At 33.3% G+C, this 22,088-nt stretch overlaps 1 protein-coding gene across 1 annotated transcript in view; it reads left to right on the plus strand.

Moving 5' to 3' along the window:
• LOC126883417 (uncharacterized) overlaps positions 1–22,088 on the plus strand; it is a 75,877-nt gene that overhangs the window by 21,254 nt on the left and 32,535 nt on the right. The window contains exon 2 of the mRNA XM_050648963.1: positions 19,031–19,154. Within this exon, the coding sequence (XP_050504920.1) occupies positions 19,031–19,154 (124 nt within the window). The remainder of the gene's footprint in view (positions 1–19,030; positions 19,155–22,088) is intronic.

Here is a 22,088-nt window from a genome sequence, read left to right on the forward strand (position 1 = left end):
TGCATTTGTGGTGAGCTAAATTTAAGGGAAAACAATTAGACGATAATATGTAAACAGATATGGAGTAAGAGCAGTAAATAACCACTTCTAAAATTAATTGAGGAGAGGTTAAAAATATTTGCACCTTCATATTAAAAATAAAAAAGGATCAATATACAAGGAATAATAGGTAACAATCAATTTTAAAAATCTTACATCTATATTGATTTCTTCTCTGTACAAAAACAACAGAAATAAATAAGACAAAAAGAAAAAATGTGTTGTCACTTAATAATAGGTATGTTAAATAAACGTATTGATTAGTCTGATGGAAGTAGAACTTAAAACTGTTATATGGAGCTAATCTGGATCGGTATAAATTAAATGAGAAAGAAAAAAAATCTAATAAACAGTTTCTTTAAGAGCAGGAAGAGAAAGATTATGGAATATTAGAAAATGAAAACGGCGCGGCAGAATAATCATCGATAAAGAAGTAAAAAGAGGAAACGCGATAACGATATCTGGAACAATTGTTTTATCTGATAAGAAACGAAGAACAGCCAGAAATTGCTATCAAAATAAAAAATATAGTAAAGCAGTGTGGATTGTTTCTGTGTTTGAAAAAGGTTATGGGTTTTTACGAGCTTGTCCGGACGGGTCAGTAAGTGACAATAATATTGTGGAAGTTAAGTGACTGTATTCATCCCGAGAATATACATCTCTAGAGGCAGCCGAATCCATAAAAACAAGTAGCTTGTTAAGTGAATGTCCCTAAAGAAAACAATAACTTCTTCTTTAGCCTGGTTGCATCCACTCCTGGACAAAGGCCTCCCATGAGTTCGCCACTTTTCTCTGTTTTGTGCTATTTGGTACCAGTTTCTCCCCACTTTTGCTTTGAAGTCATCTAGCCATCGTCTTTGTGGTCTTCCTCTGCTACGACTATGCTCGCGTGGTCTCCAATGTAAAATGTTTCTCGTCCACCTTTCGTTGTTTTGCCGTGGCACGTGTCCTGTCCTATCCAGCTCCATTTCATTTGCGCAATTCTTCCAATAACATATTCCACCTTCGTCCTGTTTCGTACGTCCCATTTCGAATATGTTCTCTCAGAGATACTCCTAAGATAGCTCGTTCGATGACCCTCTGTGTTGTTCTTAATATATTGGCTGATAACCCTGTAAGTGTCACGGTCTCCACTCCATAAGTCATAACTGGTAGAATACAACTGTTGAGTACCCTTTTTTCTAGATTTATTGGTATCTTTTTGTTTTTCAACACATCACTGAGTCTTGCAACTGCTGCCCAATTAATTCAGATTCTTATAGCTATCTCGTCCGTTTGATTCTGATGGCCTAGTTTGATCATGTGACTCTTCGACACTTTCGATCTCACTTCCAACTAAGTCGATTCTGATATTTTGATTTGTCATCACTTTTGTTTTATTTAAATTCATTTTTAAACCGCCTTTCTCAGATTCATGTTTAAGCATCTTTAGTATGTAGATTGGGTCTTCTGTATTGTTGCTTATGAGCACTATGTCATCGGCAAATCTTAGATGACTTCCTTGCGTTATTCATTCCGTTTAATACGGTCCAGAGTTCTATGGAATCGAATGCCCCATTGTACAGAAAGAATAACAATACAAATGAAATATTAACGGTAGGCGGCCAGCAGTCAGAGAGAGTAAAAAATATATTTGCTGGGAACGATAATCACAGAAAATAACGATTATACTCCAGAAATAAGTGAGAGAATTGAAAAAGCACGTGCCAACTTCGTGAAAATGAAAAAGATTTTATGCAGCAAAGATCTGATATTGGCCCTCAGAATAATTAAATGTTATGTACACAGTGTGCTTTACTAAGGAGCTGAATCATGGACATTAAATCGAAATGCAATAAATCGACGAGCAAGACAGAGAAGAACTAGTTTTGGTGTTAGTGAAATAGTTTTGAGTATTTTTTTCTGTTAACAACCATTTTTAATATCTTTATTATAACCTTTTTGGACCTTATTCTGCGGTATCTCATGAAACTGATTACGCAAAAAGATCTCATGGGAATATTTTTCCTAAGAAACACGATGTTTTCGCCTTGCATATTTTGCCGAATTTAAAATCAAAATCCTGTTCTTTTCTTCTATTCTTTTTCTATCATACATTGAATTTATTCTCTCAGATATTTTTAGTTCTTAACACGTTGATGAACAGAACGTCTATAGACGACATTTTTAAAATAACGAGTTATGACAAAAAATCGGTAGATTTTTGTAGATTTTTTGTCACATTACATCTACAGATGCATATGAAATATAATACGACATCCATGGTCGTCGTCCACATGTTTACAAAAAACATATTGTTTCCATAAAACAAATTTAGCAATTTCGCTATTACACTGGCGGACAAAAAATTTAGGTCACTAGATGAATTATTTGATGCCTTGGATTTCCTAAACCTGTTGTCCGATTTGAATGATTTTTTTAGTATGGTATAGCTTTATTATTTAAGAATCTTAATGTGTTAATATTGTTGCTAGACAGGTAAATGTCATTTTATACCGGTTGTAACAATCATACTGTGTTTTTCCTTAAAGTTCGGAACACTCTGTGGAATATTATAGTATAGATAAAATATTAAGATTAGAACTCAATTGTAGCCTTAGGCTTTCTTAACATTTTCTTTGTTGATTCATTTGCTTATGTTGGATAATAAAAAAGTTAGGTACTTTAACAACTAGCCATGTTCTTCATCAATACAGGGTGTTTCTAAATAAGGGCGACAAACTTTAAGGGGTAATTCTACATGAAAAATAATGACAATTTGCTTTATAAACATATGTCCACAAATGCTTAATTTCCGTGATACGGGATGTTGAATTTTTTCTTACCAATTGACGGTTTATTTCTTGCTCTAAAACCGATTGAGATATGCAACTGAAATTTGGTAGGTTTTAAGAGGTAGTTATTGCGCATTGTTTGACATACCATTAAGAATTTTATATTCACCATTGGCGTGCATACGGGTATAAATATTTTAGATACATCCCGTATGCACGCCAATGGCGAATATAAAATTATTAATTGTATGCCAAACAATGCGCAATAACTACCTCTTAAAACCTACCAAATTTCAGTTGCACATCTCAATCGGTTTTAGAGCAACAAATAAACCGTCAGTTGGTAAGAAAAAATTCAACACCCCGTATCACGGAAATTAACCATTTGTGGACAATGTTTATAAAGCAAACGGTCATTATTTTTCATGTAGAATTACCCCTTAAAGTTTGTCGCCCTTATTTAGAAACACCCTGTATTGATGAAGAACATGGCTAGTTGTTAAAATACCTAACTTTTTTATTATCCAACATAAGCAAATGAATAAAAAAAGAAAGTGTTAAGAAAGCCTAAGGCTACAATTGAGTTCTAATTTCAATATTTGAGGCGTCCAGAGCAACAGTGGCCTAACCCACATCCCACAATTTTACCAAAATGCTTTTAATACAATAAAGTTATGCATTACTTCAGTGTTTTCAGATGCAGAGTGGCTTAAGCAACCATTGCTTGAACTAGTCTGCATCTGAAAACACTTAAATAAAGAATAACTTTAATGTAATAATATCGTTTTGGTAAAATTGTGGGATGTGGGTTAGGCCACTGTTGCTCTGAGCGCCTCATTTTATTTATGCTATAATATTCCACAGAGTCTTCCGAACTTTAAGGAAAAACACATTAAGATTCTTAAATAATAAAGCTATAACATACTAAAAAATCATTCAAATCGGACAACAGGTTTAGGAAATCCGAGGCATCAAATAATTCATCTAGTGACCTAAATTTTTTGCGCGCCAGTGTATATTTATTCTACTTTGCAAAATTCATAAATATAGTGTCACAACACTTGCTTATACATTTGACGCACAGTCCGTCAACGTGTTAAAACGTTTATGTATAAACAAAATTTGTGCTAATACATTTTTTACAAGATTGCAAGTGGTCATAAAATTTTATTACCATTTTTCAGTGTGAGATAAGAGATGACTAACAACTGGAATATTTAGTTACCGAGAAACATAATATGCAATTAGTCTATGATGTGAGGCCGCTCTCGTCTGAAAAAAAATTCTGATTTGGTTTCTTTGCGGATTCCTATTCAAAAATGTCCCCTTTAAATAAATCAGAAGGGTGCCGGCGAAATTTTTGGGCAGAAATTGTCTAAACAATGTTTCTAAACAAATTACAAGATTGGTAATTGGTATTTAGTGTAACTCAATCTGAATCTTGCGGGTAACGCAATCTGAAGTTGGCTGCGGGGGGAAACTATGGAGTACGGTTCGGAAGCTTGGGAGTAGTTGCAACTGTGAGTTACTCGAAACCCAGCATAGATCGAGGTTGCGCCTTTGCGCCATATCCTATAAAAGAAAGTAGTTTTATCTTTTAGACTATGAATAAGGTGAATATTGATTTCTTCAGCCAACTCCAGGAGTTTCCCCCATTTACATATGGTGACTGCTTAAGTCCTGTAAACTGTAGGGTGGTTGTTGGTTTTCCATATTTTTGTCGTGCGATATGATTGGCGTATGTAATTGGTACATTGTAAATAATTAAATAAATAAATAAATTGTTTAAAAAACTATGGTAATAATAATATACAAAATTTAAAGAGAAGTAGTCCCGGTTGTGTGGTAGCTCCCGCATGAAAAATGCTTCCCATTCAGTTTCTCTGGAATTCCTGCTCAAAAATGTCTCCTTTAAACATTATGAGAAGGGTGCCGGACGGCATTTTTGGCCAGGAATTGTTTAAATAACTTTTTTCTACAACCGTGTTAAAAATGCAATTTTTAGCACTCCATACGAGCGTTAAAAATGCTACTTTAAGGCACTAGTGCTTTAAAAATTTTAAGGCACTGCAGTTAAAAGTGAAATGTCAAATTGTGAAACGTCAAAATATTTATATTTCATATTTCATTTATTAACATTAATATTAATAGTACAACTTGCTCAATTTGAAAAAGGTAGTTTAAAAGGTTTTTTAAAATTTAACTTAAACTGTATTATTGCATTTTTAACACGTTTGTAGAAAAAACTATTAAAATTTGTTAGAATATACGTAGATGTTATTATATATGCTCTGAGCTTCGCTGGTGTCGATCCTAGCGGATTACTATTCAACTTTCACCGGTAATTTTTAAATTTATTATTTAATTGTTATCGCTTAATATTTACAACGCTAAAAAGTAATTAAATTGTAATAGATTTTTTTAAGATTTTGCTAATCATTTTGACGTTCTGTTGATGAAATATTAATTTCTTACTTCGGATACTTTCACAATTATCGTGTAGATGGCGCTAAGATTAATAGAATAATTTATAATTAAATATTAAGGAACATTAAAAAACTTAAATTCAGTATTTAAAATATAAGTATATTTAAGGTAAAAATATATACCACAGCTTTGACCAACTAATATTTTTTATAATTAATGTTTTTAATTTTAATTTTAAATTAATCACTTTGACATTTTATGTCAAATTTCCGGTAAACGTTTACAGACTTGTCACTACTGGCGTTCGGGAATGTGTAAATATCCCCTCTACGTACGGGCTCACAGCGTATAGTTGTTATGTTATGATTTACGTATTGACAGTATAGACGGTTTTGATGTAATGTCAAGAAAAATATAAAAATGGAATGTCAGTCAAGTTCAAGTAAAAGTTTTTGTAGGTATTGTCATTGTCCTGTAAATGAGAATGAATAAATTATAATTGTTGATATATAAGACGTTTGTAGAAAAAATATTGTATGATATACGTGTTAAAAAGTACATTTTTAAGGCACTCATGTGAATTGCAGAATTCGCTTCGCTGATTCTGCAAACTTTCACATGCCTGCCTTAAACGTGTACTTTTAAACTTTTAACACTTATATCATAAATAACTATTAAATTTTATTTTTAACGCGCATAATTAACAAGTAAAAAACAACGATTTATTTTTGAAATAAGCCCCGGTTACCCAGCAAAATCTTAAAATTAAATGTTTAAGCTTCGATTTTAGGCACTTATCAACTACAAAAATAATAATAATTATCAGTTTTCAAGCCTCTAACTCGAATATGCGTATGTTCGCATTTTTCAGATTTTAAATCGCTTATAACTCAAAAACTGTAAACTTGTCAGAAAAATGAAAACAAACTTTTTTTATTTTCCCGTGCAAAATAGAAGATTGTTGAAATATAACCTGCCGCAGCATTAAAATTGGATGGACGCATAATAACATCAACGAATTGAACGAATATAATATAGCTCATAGAGGAAGCTTTTATATAAAACAGATGGTCACGTTTATAAGGAGGCTTGTTGACGAGGGATGTTACGGCCGCAGAGCGGGCGGTGGTGAGATGACGGTGACTACGGACGTTGTCAGATCTATGCACCTCCATAGCACCTACTCAGTTGGAACGCAAAATCCTATGCTAAAACGTTACAGGGCCGTAAACTTCTACTCACTATATATTCTTTGATACATTTTAAAAAGAACGGTCTAAATTTAAGATAGAACCGACTACTCTTCATAATTTTGAAAAAAAAAAATGTTTAAACTTTAATTCAAGCACTTGGCTATTTCAGATATATTAATATACATAAAACTAAGTTTTTAAACTTCGAAAATACGTATTATCGCATTTTTCAGATTTTAAATCGCCCTTAACTCGAAATCTATCAACTTTTGAGAAAAATGACAACATACCTTTCTTGTTAGAATGGCCCAAAAAACCTAAAAAAATATTTTCCCGAGCAAAAAGGATGATCTTTTGAATTTCTTAAAAAAAATTTTTAAACAATTTCTGGCCAAAAATTTCGCCCTGCGCACTTCATATTTCCTTAAAGAGAACATTTCTGAATAGGAATCCGCAGAGAAACCGAACCATAATTTTTTTTAGACGAGAGCGGCATCACATCATGGACTAAATGTTTCTTGCTAACATTACATTGTTATTAGGCCTTGATAAAATTACTGTCTAAACAATTTGGCAACAAGGCCAATTGAGCCAATGGGTGTAAGGACAGAATATTGTTCAGGTTTCTACATTATTACAGAGTCATCATGTAGAAATCTACAATTAAGTTGAAAATGTTACCACAGTAACATGCTACAGTACATGCATCCTTTCATATGATACTGTCGTTCAGTCGCACGAAGGTAGTTTCTTTGGTTGTTTGGTACATTATTTTCATTTACACTTTGTGGCTGTTTGAATGGATTACAACACCTTTTAAATGCCATTGACACAGTGGGAAGAGAGTTTTGCCTAAATATAAACTGTTCAAAAACAAAATACATGGTATTTAGCCGTTTGGCCCATCAAGATTCACGGTTATATGTTGATGGTCATATAATTCAAAGAGTACCCAGTTTTAAATATCTTGGTTGCCATATTACTGAACAACTAGATCCAGATAAAGAGATAAAATGTAGAATCGAGATAGCCCGCACGAAATTTTAAAAAATGAGGTCATTCTTCTGTAATGATACCTTGCAACTTCAACTTCGAAAGCGCATGATTAAATGCTACATTTGGTCAGTCCTCTTGTATGGTGTCGAAGCATGGACATTAAAAATATCCACCATTAACCGTTTGGAGGCCTTTGAAATGTGGCTGCACAGACGTATACTGAAAATACCATGGACGGCTATGCTGACAAATGTGGCAGTCCTTAAGAGAGCAAATGCTACCCGCGAGCTGCTTGATAACATCAAATATAGAAAGATGGCCTATTTTGGACACGTAGTAAGGGGAGACCGGCATAATATTCTTCAACTTATTATGATGGGTAAAATCGAAGGACGCAGAAGAATTGGTAGAAAGCAGGCCTCTTGGTTGAAGAATATCCGGGAGTGGACAGGGATAAAGAAAGCAGAACACCTATTTAGAATAGCTCGAGACAGAGACAGTTTCGCCATGTTAATCGCCAACGTCAAGGGGACTTGATAGGGCACGTTAAGAAGAAGAAGGCTGTTTGAAGTAGGTGCATATATTTTATTTTATGATGTCTCAGATTGATAGTGAAATATTAATAACATTAATTGAAGCGAGACGTTCTTTGGGACAAAACAATAGAAATATATAAAGATAGAAACTTGACGAGAAATGCTTGGAATTGTGTATGCCGTGCACTTAACAGTGAATTTGACGAATTAGATGATAAAGAAAAAACACGTTTGGTAAGTAGTAAGTACAGCAAAATTAATTATATGTTACTGATAACAACAGTAATTAAAACTGCTAACTATACTATAATAAACTTTATTTTATATAACTGTAATTAATGTTGAGTATAGAGGGTGTTCCATCAATACGTGTAAATATAAAAATATATAAATCGTATCTTTTTGCGTTCATAGGATGGATCCAATGAATTCGGTTTCTCTTATTTCTCTTTCTTCGAAGATAAAGTAACCACAACGCTATAATTTGATTTCGCTCCATATAATATAACTATACCTTTTATTCTACGAAATTATATCCAGTTCTATAGGGTAAACGACTCGGTGAAGACTGGAGTAGCGCGGCCGTCACGTCTTGTGTGAAATTATCTGAAAACAACATTTAAAATGAGGGGACAACATTTAAAAATGGGTGGATGACGGAGGGTCTTTTTTAAATTCTGCACATGAAAAACATAGATTGTAATGTTGTTCTGAAGCTATTTCCTTGTGGCATTTTTGTAATAAAATATTCTAAATGGGAAATAAGCCACAATTTAACTAAAAAAAAACAAAATGATTTTATTAACATTTTGACGCCCAAATCGGATGTCGAAACGTTAATAATTAGTATATTATTCAACGAGCATGTAATGATGGCTATTACTCACGATGATGAAGTTTGCGACACGAGCCGTAGGCGAGTGTCGTAATTCATCAGAGTGAGTAATAGCCATTACATGCGAGTAGAATACTATACTTTTTCTACGACCATTTTTAATTTTAATTAGTAAACAATTTAATTATCAACTACTTGAGATTTAAATTATAATAATTTACAAAAATACCTAAATGCTATTTACCCCTAGTACGTGGCTGAATAATTGGTTGCCTACTATTACTAAATTCTTATTGTAAAAATACAACTAGAAATAGTCAATATAAGTTCTATTCGTTTCCGAGAAATTATAAGCTTAAATTTGTACCTACTGTCAGTGAATCTAATAAATAGGAAATGGCTGTTGTCGGTGGACGTATTTCATATAATATAGTTATAATGTATATTTACATTTAACTATATAATTATAATATAATAATATAACTATACATAATATGTTATAACATATTTAACACAATATAACTTAAAAACAAACACAATATTAGTTATAAATTCCAATTAACATAAACAAAATGCGTAATGTCACTGTCACTAAATTAAATGATAAACGTCATAATTTTTAGTGAACAAGATATAAACGTAAAAAATATACTGACATTGTTACAGTTAAAATTTCTTTAACAATTTTTCGAAGTTAATAATTGGTATAAATTACAATAATTATTGTATTAAATAAACAAGTTTAAGTAATTTTATTTGCAGTTTATATACGACACGATTAATATTAAAAGTGGCATGCGCCACTTGAATCTAACTTCAGCCCGTGAGTAATGACCCGTGAGTAACTTCAGCCCGTGAGTAATGAATTATTACTCACGGGTACAGTAATGGGTGCTATTATCTATGAAAAAATAGCGAATAATGAGCATGTTATTAAACGGTCGTAGAAAAAATTATTTTTTAGTTAAATTGTGGCCTATTTCCCATTTAGAATAGTTTACTACATAATATATTGTATGAGCTAATTAGATGAGCTAATCCAAGATCCCACAAATAACTTAGTAGAACAACGATTATAAAAACAAATTAAGACTTTTAATTAAAAACATAAGAAATAATAACTGACAAAATAGAAATTTCAAATGAATTAAATACGCATTACAGTACATTAGGACAAAAGTATGGACAAAAAATACCTATTTGTAATGATATATCGTCATGATACATATCAGATATCGTATCATGTACATACCTCAGCCACAAAGTATAAATAAAAATAATATACCAAACAACACAGCAAAATATCTTCGTGCGACTCAATTCTTATTGTGTGAAAAGAACAAGTGCGTCAAAACTATCGCACAAGAAAACCCTTGCACGTTCAAAATTCTTATAATATGGAACAGCCATGGGATAAAGCTAGAAGTACATAATATATACGACGGAGATGCAAGGTTGACAACCTTAATAACTGGATGAAAAAAACACAGAATAAATTAATTTATAACAAACGACAATCTGCGACGACATGAAAAACCCACGGATCAGGCGTCTAAAACTGGCGTCGTTACTCATCTTACACGCGAATGAACTGTAGCTATGGTTTTTCTATTAATCTAGCTATGTTTTTGAACTTTTTATAAGATGTCTTCTGTCTTTGTTTTTATTCCTTGTATGTTACGCGTTCCACAATTCAATGAATAAGATAAAAAATATGTATGTATTCTTTAGGCCAGGCAAGGAAACATTAAAGCTAGGAATTTTAGGCAGTAAGATGTGTCAGGAAATTTTGTGAAAATTTCATTTTGGGCATAAGAAAAGTGGATTTTTAAAGTGCATTTCAAAGAGATGGAAAATCCATCCCAAAACCTCCCGAGTAATGGTTATTGACTGATTTTGAATGAGTATAACATAAAACTCCAGGCGACAAGTTCCACCCTGGGCACCAGGTACCTCGGAGACCATCGCCGTCATGAAATTCGTGCTCAGCGACCCCCAAAACTCCCCGAGTGATGGTTATTGACTGATTTGATGAGCTCCACTCTGGACATCAGGTACCTTGAACAATTAGGGATGGCGGTTTTTGACAAAACACCGGTTTTAAGTTATACCGGTTTTTTTTTGCTTACGGTTTAACCTGGCGGTTATAACCGGCCAAAAAAAACTGGTTTTTCCAAAAACCGGTTTTCGGTTTTCTTAATCCAATAGGTTACAATAATACATTTACAATGCACTTTAGTTTGCGATACTCCATTCGACTCGATACTCGATATCAATATGATCAAAATTAGTACTATAGAAAGAACATCAATATCAATATAAATAAAACAAAATTTTTAATAAAAGCATTTTATTCTATTAATTATTATATTTATTTATCATTTTAGTATTATTATGCATTTATTGATTATTATTAAATATAATATAGCGTAAGATTAATAATATATACATATTGCAATACTTAATATACAATTTAACCCAATAGCCAGGGAGGTAGTGTCAAATTTGACCGGAGCATTTTAGCATGGCTGTTTTCTTTTTATTTAGGTAGGTGTTCCAAAGCTTATTAACAAATGATGTGTCAGCTGGCCCAAAACCGGGGATTTTAAACAAGAAAAGGGAAAATATGAAAGTTGATGGACAAACGCTACACCTTAAATGTCAAGTATTTATATACGTTACTCAGAACATTTGATAGACTTGCTTACTTGACTCCTACCTTTCACTCAGGAGATCCGGGTTCAAATCCTGGCACGGAAATTTTTTTTTGTTTTTTAAATTGACATTTTATTTTGAAAAATAGTTATTTTTATAATACCACGGCATGTCCACTTGGCCAGCTAACATTTTTTGCAACGTACATGATGCAGCTGACGCTTTTTTATTACAATCTAAAATTCATAAATTATTGATTTATACTTTTTAATCTTTGCCACACTAGTCCAATATTTTTTTTATTATTAACTAGCTGACCCGGCAAACTTCGTACCACCTTAAAACTAAATAATGTTTGAAAGTTTAATACCTAAAAATTACCAGAAAGCCAAAAACTACTAAAAAATATTGCGTACCTATACTTTTTTCTACCAAATGCATAGTTTACGATTCTATAAGGGACATAGGTACAGACAAACATTCATTTTTATGTATTATAGAGAATAGGGAAATATTTAGATTGCTATTAAAAAATGGGGGTTGGTGAGAGAAAAGTGAAAATTTAGGATTGTATCTTTCGGTTCTACAACATATAAAATTAAGAAAAAACAGTTTGTTCAAAAAAATAACAAATAATGTCTCCCTTTCCACTTAGATTGTTGGTCTTACCAACTCAGGAACCTTCAGAGGTTCATATACAACAAATTTGCTTATTAAGATCAATCATAATATTATGACCAAAAATGTATAGTTTTCGATTCTATAAAAGACAAACAGATTTTTTTATATTGTCTCGTATAAATAATAAAAACGTGGTAATATAAAAATAATTATTTTTCAAAATAAAATGTCAATTTAAAAAACAAAAAGAATTTTCCGCGTCAGGATTTGAACGGATTTGAAAGGTAGAAGCCAAGTAAGCAAGGCTATCAAATGTTCCGAGTAACGTATACAAATATTTGACATTTAAGTTGTAGCGTTTGTCCATCAACTTTCATATTTTACCTTTTCTTGTCTAAAATCCCCGGTTTTGGGCCAGCTGACACATCATTTGTTAATAAGCTTTGGAACACCTACCTAAATAAAAAGAAACCAGCCATGCTAAAATGCTCCGGTATAAATTTGACACTACCTCCCAGGCTACAATCATTTCAACTTATAAAAAATTTCCCAGACTCTTTCAAATGGGATTTAAAAAAAAAACAATATCAACATAAATATTTTACTTAAAAATAAATTGGATAATGCAATATATCTTTTATTTTTACTACCATCAAAAAAAATTTTCATGTATTTCTTTTAACACGTTTGTATATTTGTATAATAGGTACATTTTAACTCATTTAATACTTCCTGTATGGGTGTATCGTTTTGAAAACGTAGGGAAATCCTTGGAGATTCGTATTCGTAATCGGTAATTTGATATTCATAGTCAGAACATTATTGGTAATCAGAAAAAGTCATTCACCCACTTTCAATGTCAAGAGTGAAGTGTGAAAAATAGATGATGTTTGCGTCTACTTCAACCAGATCACTTCTTATGCAGATATTATGATTACTGATTACAAATACCTTTTCAACGAAATATTATACTTACTTACTTACTTACTTAAGCCGTCCTCTTGTACCTTACGGTGTCGAGGTAAGTGGAGAAATGAGACGTCTCCATGCCTTTCGGTCGGTAGCTAGTCTTTCTGCTTCTCTCCACCCAATATTTCTTTTTCCGCAAGCCTTTCCAATATTTGCATTCCACGTTCTTGCTGGCCTGCCTCTTCTTCGTTTGTTGTCAGCTGCCGCTTTCCATACCCTCTTTACAGTTCTACCTTCACTCATTCTCGCCATATGTCCGAACCACGATAACTGTTTCGTTTCAAGTCTGTCTAAGGTCCTTCCAACACCGCACCTTTCACGTATGTCTTCATTTCTTATACGATCACGTCTGGTCACCCCGGATACCGCACGTAAATATCGCATTTCGCATGCTTGGATTTTACTACGGATGTTGTCGTTCACTGTCCACGTTTCACTACCGTAGAGTAGCACCGGCTCGTATACGGTTTGAAATACTTTCATTTTTGTTTTCAGGCTTACTTCTTTCTTCCTAATAAAACTTTTATTTAGTGCATAGTATAATTTTGTTGCACTCATTACCCTGCTGTTTATTTCTGGTTCTATATTTCCTTGCCCATTCATTGTTGATCCTAGATACTTGAAGTCCTCAACTTGTGTAATGGTCTCATTATTCAACTTATCATTTATATTTTCTTGTGTTTTCGATATTACTAAAGCTTCTGTTTTTTCAATATTTATTCTCATCCCAAATTTCTTAAAGGCTTCATTCCAAACATTCACATTTACTTGCAAGTCTTTTTCTGATTTTGCCACAATAACCAGGTCATCGGCATATATCAACTCTGACACGCAAACTTGTCGAAGTTTATACACCCCAACCCTAGTTCTTTTTACCTTACCCCTGCATTCTTTTGCAATTTCGTCCATTAGAGTGATAAATAACAAAGGACTCAGAACACCACCTTGTCTTACACCTGTCCTTGTGTAGAATTCAAGAGATGAGCAATTGTTCGTTCTTACATTATTACGTGTACATTTATATATACTCTTTATTGCTTGGATTAACTTCGGTTTCACATTTCTACGGTTTAATATTTCCCAGATCTTGTTACGTCGCGCCCGATCAAATGCTTTTTCCAAGTCCACAAAACAGAGATACAACTTACTGTTATGCTCTAGGGATTTTTCTGATAACTGTCTCACCGTGAATATGAGATCGGTTGTACCTCGCCCTGGCCTAAAGCCGCATTGGCTGTCATCCAGTGTGGCCTCGATATTTTCTCGCAGCTTTTTCTCTAGTATTATTTCGCAGATTTTACTAGCAACTACCAACAATGATATTCCCCTGTAGTTAGAACACTTATGTTTATCACTTTTTTTGTGTAATGTTAGAATAGTTGCAAGAGTCCAATCTCTAGGTATGCATCCGGTACGCCAACAGCTCCTTATGATCTTCCATAGTAATTGTAATCCTTCTCCTTCCATATGTTTAATTAGCTCAGCCTTAATATTATCGTGTCCTGCAGCCTTGCCATTTTTTAATTTTAAAATTGCTTCCCTGTATTCTTCGTATGTTATGTCATCATCATCTTGTTGTTCATTTAAATTGTACTCCTCCCTGTCATTCTCTATTTCGTTGTTGTCTCCCATTAATAACTCCATAAAATGTTCTCGCCATCTTTCGGTAATCTCTTCATTTTTTAATAATATGTTACCATCTTTGTCCTCTAAACCTGTTAATCCGTTTGATTTTTTTTGTCTTATATTTTTTAAAGTCCTATAAAGCAACTTCGCATTCCCCTTACTATCACTTTCCATTTTATTTCCAAATTCTTCCCATTGTCGATTCTTAGCTTCTTTAATTTTATTTTTAACCAGTATTCTCTGTTCCTTATATTCTTGATAATTACTTTCACTTTTATTGCTTATATACTTTTTCCACAATTTTTTCTTCTTCGAAACTTCCAATTTTATGTCATTATTCCACCAAGCTGTACCTTTCAGATATCTTCCTTTCGTTACCCCACATACTTTACTCCCAGTTGCGTACACCAGCTCCTTAAAAATGTTCCATAATATTTCTATATCCTCCTCATTTTTCCAATTTGTTTTTCGTATTTCTTCATTTAATTTACGACAGTATTCTTTCCTAATATTTTCAGACTGAAGTTTGTATACTTTAATACTTGGTTGTTCGTAGCGATTTTTTTCATTTTTAATATTAAATGCCTGTTCGAAATATTATAATTAAACTTAATTGTTTCTGGCTGATGTGAGTTTGCACTTTCAGTTTACTTCTGTATTTATAAAATAAATTTTGAATTATGGTTTTGTTTGGAATAATTACTTGAGAATAATAATTATGATTGTGATCCAAAATAATACCTAACCTAATCCTAATCACCGTAAAAACCTAATAACCGGTTTTTACTTTAAGAAGAAAAAACCGGTTATAACCGGTAAAACCGGTTATTGCGAAGTAAAAAAACCGGTTTTAGGTTAAAACCGGTAGGTTTTTTCCATCCCTATTGAAGACTATCGCCGATATGAAATTCTTGTTCGGTGGGGCCCAAAACCCCGAGTACAAAAATTGAACTCCTTCCGTCAATATTTCCTGAATTCTAAATTTTTCATTTTCCATCTCTTTGAGATGCACTTTGGAAATGCATTTCATCTCCCGGAGATTAATTTAGTTCACAAAATTTCCCGACACTCTCCCGAATCGTATGCAAAAAGTTGCATGACGATTAATCTTACTGCACAGATTTCCTAGGTTTTGGGCTTTTTAGTGCTTCCTACCTACTTTTACAATAATCATCGGTATCATTACTACGACTTGATCTAAGTTCAAGAACATAATTATATATTTACGTATATACTTGTTCGATTAATCACCTATGCAATACATTTACGTGATATCACGAGCAAAGTAAACACATTTTTTAACACAAGAAATCTGATCACGCGCCTATTTGTGGTAGAAAATAATAATATAATCTTAATCCCTAGGATTTACGTGTCTGAAATATAAAATAATCTTGGGATAGCGCAGATATGTTTTCAAGTGATCAAAAAATAAATAAATATCACGGATCAAATCAATGACGTACTTACTTCATAATACATTTTTAAAAAACCAGAAATTATATACCTGGTGGTCTATTTATCCATCTGCTAATGTTTTGAATTTTGCATTGTTCGAATAACTGTTGCTTTGTCTGTCTCTTAATGGTATGCCCGCTATTGATCTTAATACTTTCATTTCGATATTGTTGTTTCGTCTTTCTTGTATCGGTCCTTGTCTCCGCTGCATATGATGGGATTTGTTACTGTTGTCTTGTATACTTTCATTTTGCTTTCCGTGGTCAGATATTTGTTTCTCCATATGGTTTCTCGGAGGCAACCATTTACTCTTGCCGTTTTTGCTGCTTGCCTTGTGGTCTCTGCTCTTATATCCCTGTTACTGGTGATCTCTACTCCTAGGTAACTGCATTTCATTATTTGTTCTACAATTTTGCCGTCTATTTCTAGTTTGCATCCATGCGGCTCTTTACTGACCACTACACATTTAGTTTTTCAACTGGTATTCTCATATTAAGTTCGTTTGCTGTGATATTGAAGGTGTGGAGTTGCTTTTGTAGGTCATCCTTGTTATCAGCAATTAGTACTGCATCATTGGAATAGCATATTATCGTGCTATTATGCACTTCCATGTGGTATCCATCTCGTTTTCTTACTTCCTGAATTATTTGATTCATCTTCTTCTTATGCAATCCACTAATGGATGTTCGCGATCACGTTTGACCATTTTTCTCTATCCCTTGCAATATGTACTAGGTCTCTTATGTTTCTTAGTCCTGTCCATTGTTTGACATTACGGAGCCATGACCTTTTCTTCCTGCCCACTCCCCTTCTTCCTTCGATCTTTCCTTCAATTAAGGTTTGCAGAGACTGGTATCTTTCGTTTCTAATTAGGTGCTCCAGGTATGCCGTTTTTGTCTGTTTAATTGTGCTTAGCAGTTGTCGTTCTGTACCAATTCTTCTCAGGATTTCTTCATTTGTTATTCGTGCGGTCCAGGGAACTTTAAGGACTCGTCGATAAATCCACATCTCAAATGCCTCTAGATTATTCATTGTGTTTATTTTTAAAGCCCATCCTTCCATAGCATATAGGAGCACCGATCATATAATATAGCATTTCGTGAATCTTAGTCTTAGGTTCAGGTCAAAGTCAGAGTTCGTAAAGACGTTTCTGAATTTCATGAATGCACTTCTGGCCCTTTCTATCCGACATTTAATTTACATATCCGACATCCAGTCTTCACATAGCCAGGTTCCCAGGTATTTAAATTTTCTTACGCGCTCTACATCTTGGTTGTTATATGCTAGTCTTGAATTTTGATGTTGACATAATTGACGGCTGATTATAAAGAACTTCGTCTTTTTTATGTTGATGTTAAGTCCCATGTTCTCGCTATGTTCTCCAATTTTATTGAGAAGGTTTTAGAGGTCTTCTATATTGTCTGCTATTAAGACCGAATCATCCGCATATCGTATATTATTGACTAAGATACCATTTAATTTGATGCCGCTTTCGCATTCCTCAAGAGCTTCCTGGAAGATACTTTCTGAATATAAATTGAACAGTAGTGGGGAGAGAATGCATCCTTGTCTTACACCTCTGAGGATTTTTTGAGCTTGCGTTGTTTCATTATCCACCTTGACGACAGCTGTTTGATTCCAGTAAAGAGCTTCTATGCAGCGAATGTATTTTTGATCTATGTCGAGTTATTTTAGTATATGTACGAGTTTATAAAGCACATTATTACATCTTTCCTTTGATCGTAGCAGTTCTGAGCTAGCACTTGGGTTGCAACTAGTGCTTTCCTGGTATCCAGGCCTTTTCGAAATCCAAATTGTGAGCAACCAATAACCTTATCTCATTTTGTGGAGATTCTGTAGTGAAGTTTGAGGAATATTTTTAAAGAATGGCTCATCAGACTTATCAGTCGGTGGTCTTGACACTTTTGTTACGTTGTTCTTTTTTGGCAAAGGGTTAAGGTAGATACAAGCCATTGGGCAGGGAATTTTCCTTTTTTATAGATTTGGTTGAAAAATCTTTGAAGTATCGTAATTCCCTCTTCATATAACGATCTGAGTAACTCAACAGGAATTTGATCAGGTCCAATTGCTTTCCCGTCTTTCAAGGTATTGATTTGATTCATCACCACATTGAATAACAATGGGCTGAGCGAGTCTCCTTGGAGGATTTTACCTTTTGGTTCTATGCATTCTGTCTCTCCTCTTGACTTCATAACTCTGGTCTTGTGGTTCTTGTTAGTTTCGTTAATTATCCATGTCAAAAGCAATTTTAAATCTACAAAGCACACGTATGCTGGTTTTCCATATTCAATAGACTTTTTATTATTTGTCTGATAATAAAAATTGCGTCTATTGTGCTGCGGTTCTTCCGGAAGCTTTGCTGTTCATCTAGCATATTCGTTTTTTTCTCGATTTTATCCTTTATGACTGCCGTCAACAATTTTAGTGTAGGTACTATTCATCAGACTAATGTCTCTATAATTTTCACGATTTTTCGAGTCTCCCTTTTTAAGTATCGGTAGCAGAATACCTTCCTTCCATTCCGCTGGTACTACTCTTATATTTATCATATCGACGAATAATTTTAGGAGCCATTTGAGTAGTGTTGTTCCTCCATATTTTAGCAGTTCATTGTTTATCTTATCAGGACCAGGTGCTGTTCTATTTTTTAATTTTTTTCTTCGTTCTTGAAGCTCTTCCTCTGATATTAGTACTCTATCGTGAGTTGCGTTAATGTTTCTTTCTCTGCTAACTTCTTCTCCTTCTCCATATAATTTCGTGAAATGCTAATCTTTTGTTGTGAGTTAGTATATATGATTCTAAATAGGTAGATTGTAAAATATACGTGTAACTGAAACCTTTTGTACTGAATTTCATTTGACATTCTTTGTTTTTTTTTAGGTTTAAGTTACCCTGATTTAGCAGACAGGGTTTCTCTTCACAACTGTACCAAAGCTCCATGCAGAGCCAGAAAAGATAGCTTTCAAAAAGTTGAATACAAATTTACACCAGGTAAGTTAGAGACGTAAGTCATGTATATAAATAACTATTATGCTTGTACATTGGGATGCCTGTTCTCAATATATCAATATACACATATACAGCTCACAAATACCAATAATGATATTGATGAAATTATTAAATTACTAAAAAATGACATAATTTTCGCAAAAGCTGTATTGAAAATTGATAAAACAAAACAAATGTAGGGGCATACAGCAAGCAGAACTGCAAGGATATTCAAGGTAATATTGAGCTAAAGACAGAGACAACAGAGACATAAAATTGGCATTGAGGATCCGCCCACTTCGCTGCTACGTGTTCTCGGTCTTACTTTATGGTGTGGAGTTTTAGACTGAATAAAATCGATCTAAATCGCCTTGAGGCTTTCGAAATGTGGTGCTATAGAAGAATTTTAAAAGTTTCCTGGGTGGAGAAGATTCGAAACTCGGCAGTACTAACGTCTCAGCAAGACTAGAGAATATAATTTTGAGATTATAAAAAGCATCAAGCAGAGAAAGCTGGAGTATTTCGGACATGTAATGAGAGGTCCCAAATATAGGTTGCTACAAAATATTATGCAAGGGAAAATAGCAGGTAAACGCAGTCCAGGACGAAGAAGAACCTCATGGTTGAAGAACTTGCGAGATTGGTATGGTGTTGATACAAACATGCTATGTAGGGTGGCAGTGAATAAAATTAAGACAACTATGATGGTAACCAACGTTCTGAAAGGACATGGTACATGAAGAAAAAGAATTTTCATTACATCAATAATTGTGGCACAATTCCATATAAACATACTTAAATATAGGTAGGTTGGCACCTTAAAAGGGAATAAAAGTGAATGGATGATTAATCAATAACATTAGGTATGCCGATGATACAGTCATAATAGTAGATAACTTCGCCAATAACTTTGCCAACTTCGTGAAAATGAAAAAGATTTTATGCAGCAAAGATCTGACATTGGCCCTGAGAATAAGGCTAATTAACAGTTATGTACACAGTGTATTTTACTATGGAGCTGAATCATGGATGTTAAACCGAAATGTAATAAATCGACTTAATATGTTTGAAATGTGGACATTTAGACGAGTGTTAAGGATTTCATGGGTAAATAGAGTTACGAATATAAAAGTGGTAAGGAGAATAGGGGGAGCGAGGGAAATGGAAATCACAATAAAAGAAAGGACATTGTAATATCTCGGATATGTGACGAGAGGCGAAAGGTACAATATCTTGAGCTTGAGACTCATAATTCCAGGAAAATAGAGGGTAGGAGAAGCGTAGGAGGGAGACGCGTTTCCCGGTGAATGAACCTGAAATAATGGTTTGGTTAGTCCATCAAGTTAGCTGAACAAAGTCAGCAGAACACAGTTATTCTTATACCATAATTAAGTGTAAACAAAATGCAAATTTATTGTCCCAAGAAAAAATTTATTGCTCTTTTTTTTTAAAAAGTTATCACATGTTTTACTACTAAAATTTACTATATTTTCTACCAGATCCTAAAATCTACTAGATTTAAAATTTTCCCACTAAATCAAAAGAAATTCTACTAGATATAGTAGAAAATCTACTAAATTGGCAATCCTGAATATGGTACAAAAACTTCTATTGTGCAGTCAAGGAGAATGGCTCTAGAGTTTCTAATCGTATCTGCTTTTGGTAGTAATTATTGGTAAAATTCCCACGGTTTATTAACTTCTTAATTAAATTTATTGTTGGAACATTTCATTTGAACATATTGTTGGAACAGAGAATACTGTGGTATTCAATTATTTGATATTTTATCAATAATTATTGAACTACTGTTCAATGTTAAAGTTGAAGTACTGCTAGCTTGAAATCAAGTTGGCGGAACATTCGATAACTTAAAAAAAATAGAAATACATTTTTTATTGGAACATTAAATTTGCATTTACTTCAGAGAATACATTTAGAGTATTCAATTAGAGATAACTTATCAATTTGATACCAAAAAATTGATAAATTATCTAAACTTACGTGCATAGAAATCGGCTCACTTAAAAATTTGATCCTTTTTGATGTCTCATATTTCCTAAACCTGTTGGCCGATTTAAGTGATTTTTTGAACATGTTATAGCCTGATTCTTTAACAATACCACTGCAATAATATTGTTGCTAAACAGGTAAATTTTCGGTGTATACCGGATGTACCAATCAAACTGTTTTTTTTCTCAAAGTTCGCATCACCCTGTGGAATATTCTAGCATTTATAAAATACTAAAATTAAAACACAACTATAGCCTCAGGTTTTCTTAACATTCCGTTTTTTGATTCATTCGTTTATGTTGGATAATAATAAAGTTAGGTACTTTTAACAACTAGACATGTTCTTCATCAATACACGGTGTTTTTAAAAAAGTGCGACAAACTTTAAGGGGTAATTCTGCATGAAAAAATAATGACAGTTGGCTTTATAAACTTATGTCCGCAAATGTTTCGTTTCCGAGATACGGGATGTTGAATTTTTTGTTACAAACTGACGATTTATTTATTGCTTTAAAACCAGTTTAAATATGCAAATGAAATTTGGTAGGTTTTAAGAGATAGTTATTGCGGATTTTTTTACATACAATTAAGGATTGTATATTCACCATTAGCTTACATACGGGTAATATGATTGGTCATATTACACGTATGAGCGCTAATGGTGAATATTAAATTCTTAATTGTATGTCCAAAAATGCGCAATGACTACGTCTTAAAACCCACCAAATTTCATTGGCATATCTCAACCGGTTTTAAAGCAATAAAATAAATCCTCAGTTTGTAAGAAAAAATTCAACATCCCGTTTCTCGGAAACAAAAAATTTGCGGACATACGTTTATAAAGCCAACTGAAATTATTTTTTCATGCAGAATTATCCCTTAAAATTTGTCACTCTTATTTAGAAACACCGTGTATTGATGAAGAACACATTATTAAATT

The sequence above is a fragment of the Diabrotica virgifera genome, chromosome 4, assembly GCF_917563875.1.
Source record: "Diabrotica virgifera virgifera chromosome 4, PGI_DIABVI_V3a".
In the NCBI taxonomy this organism is placed as follows: domain Eukaryota; kingdom Metazoa; phylum Arthropoda; class Insecta; order Coleoptera; family Chrysomelidae; genus Diabrotica; species Diabrotica virgifera.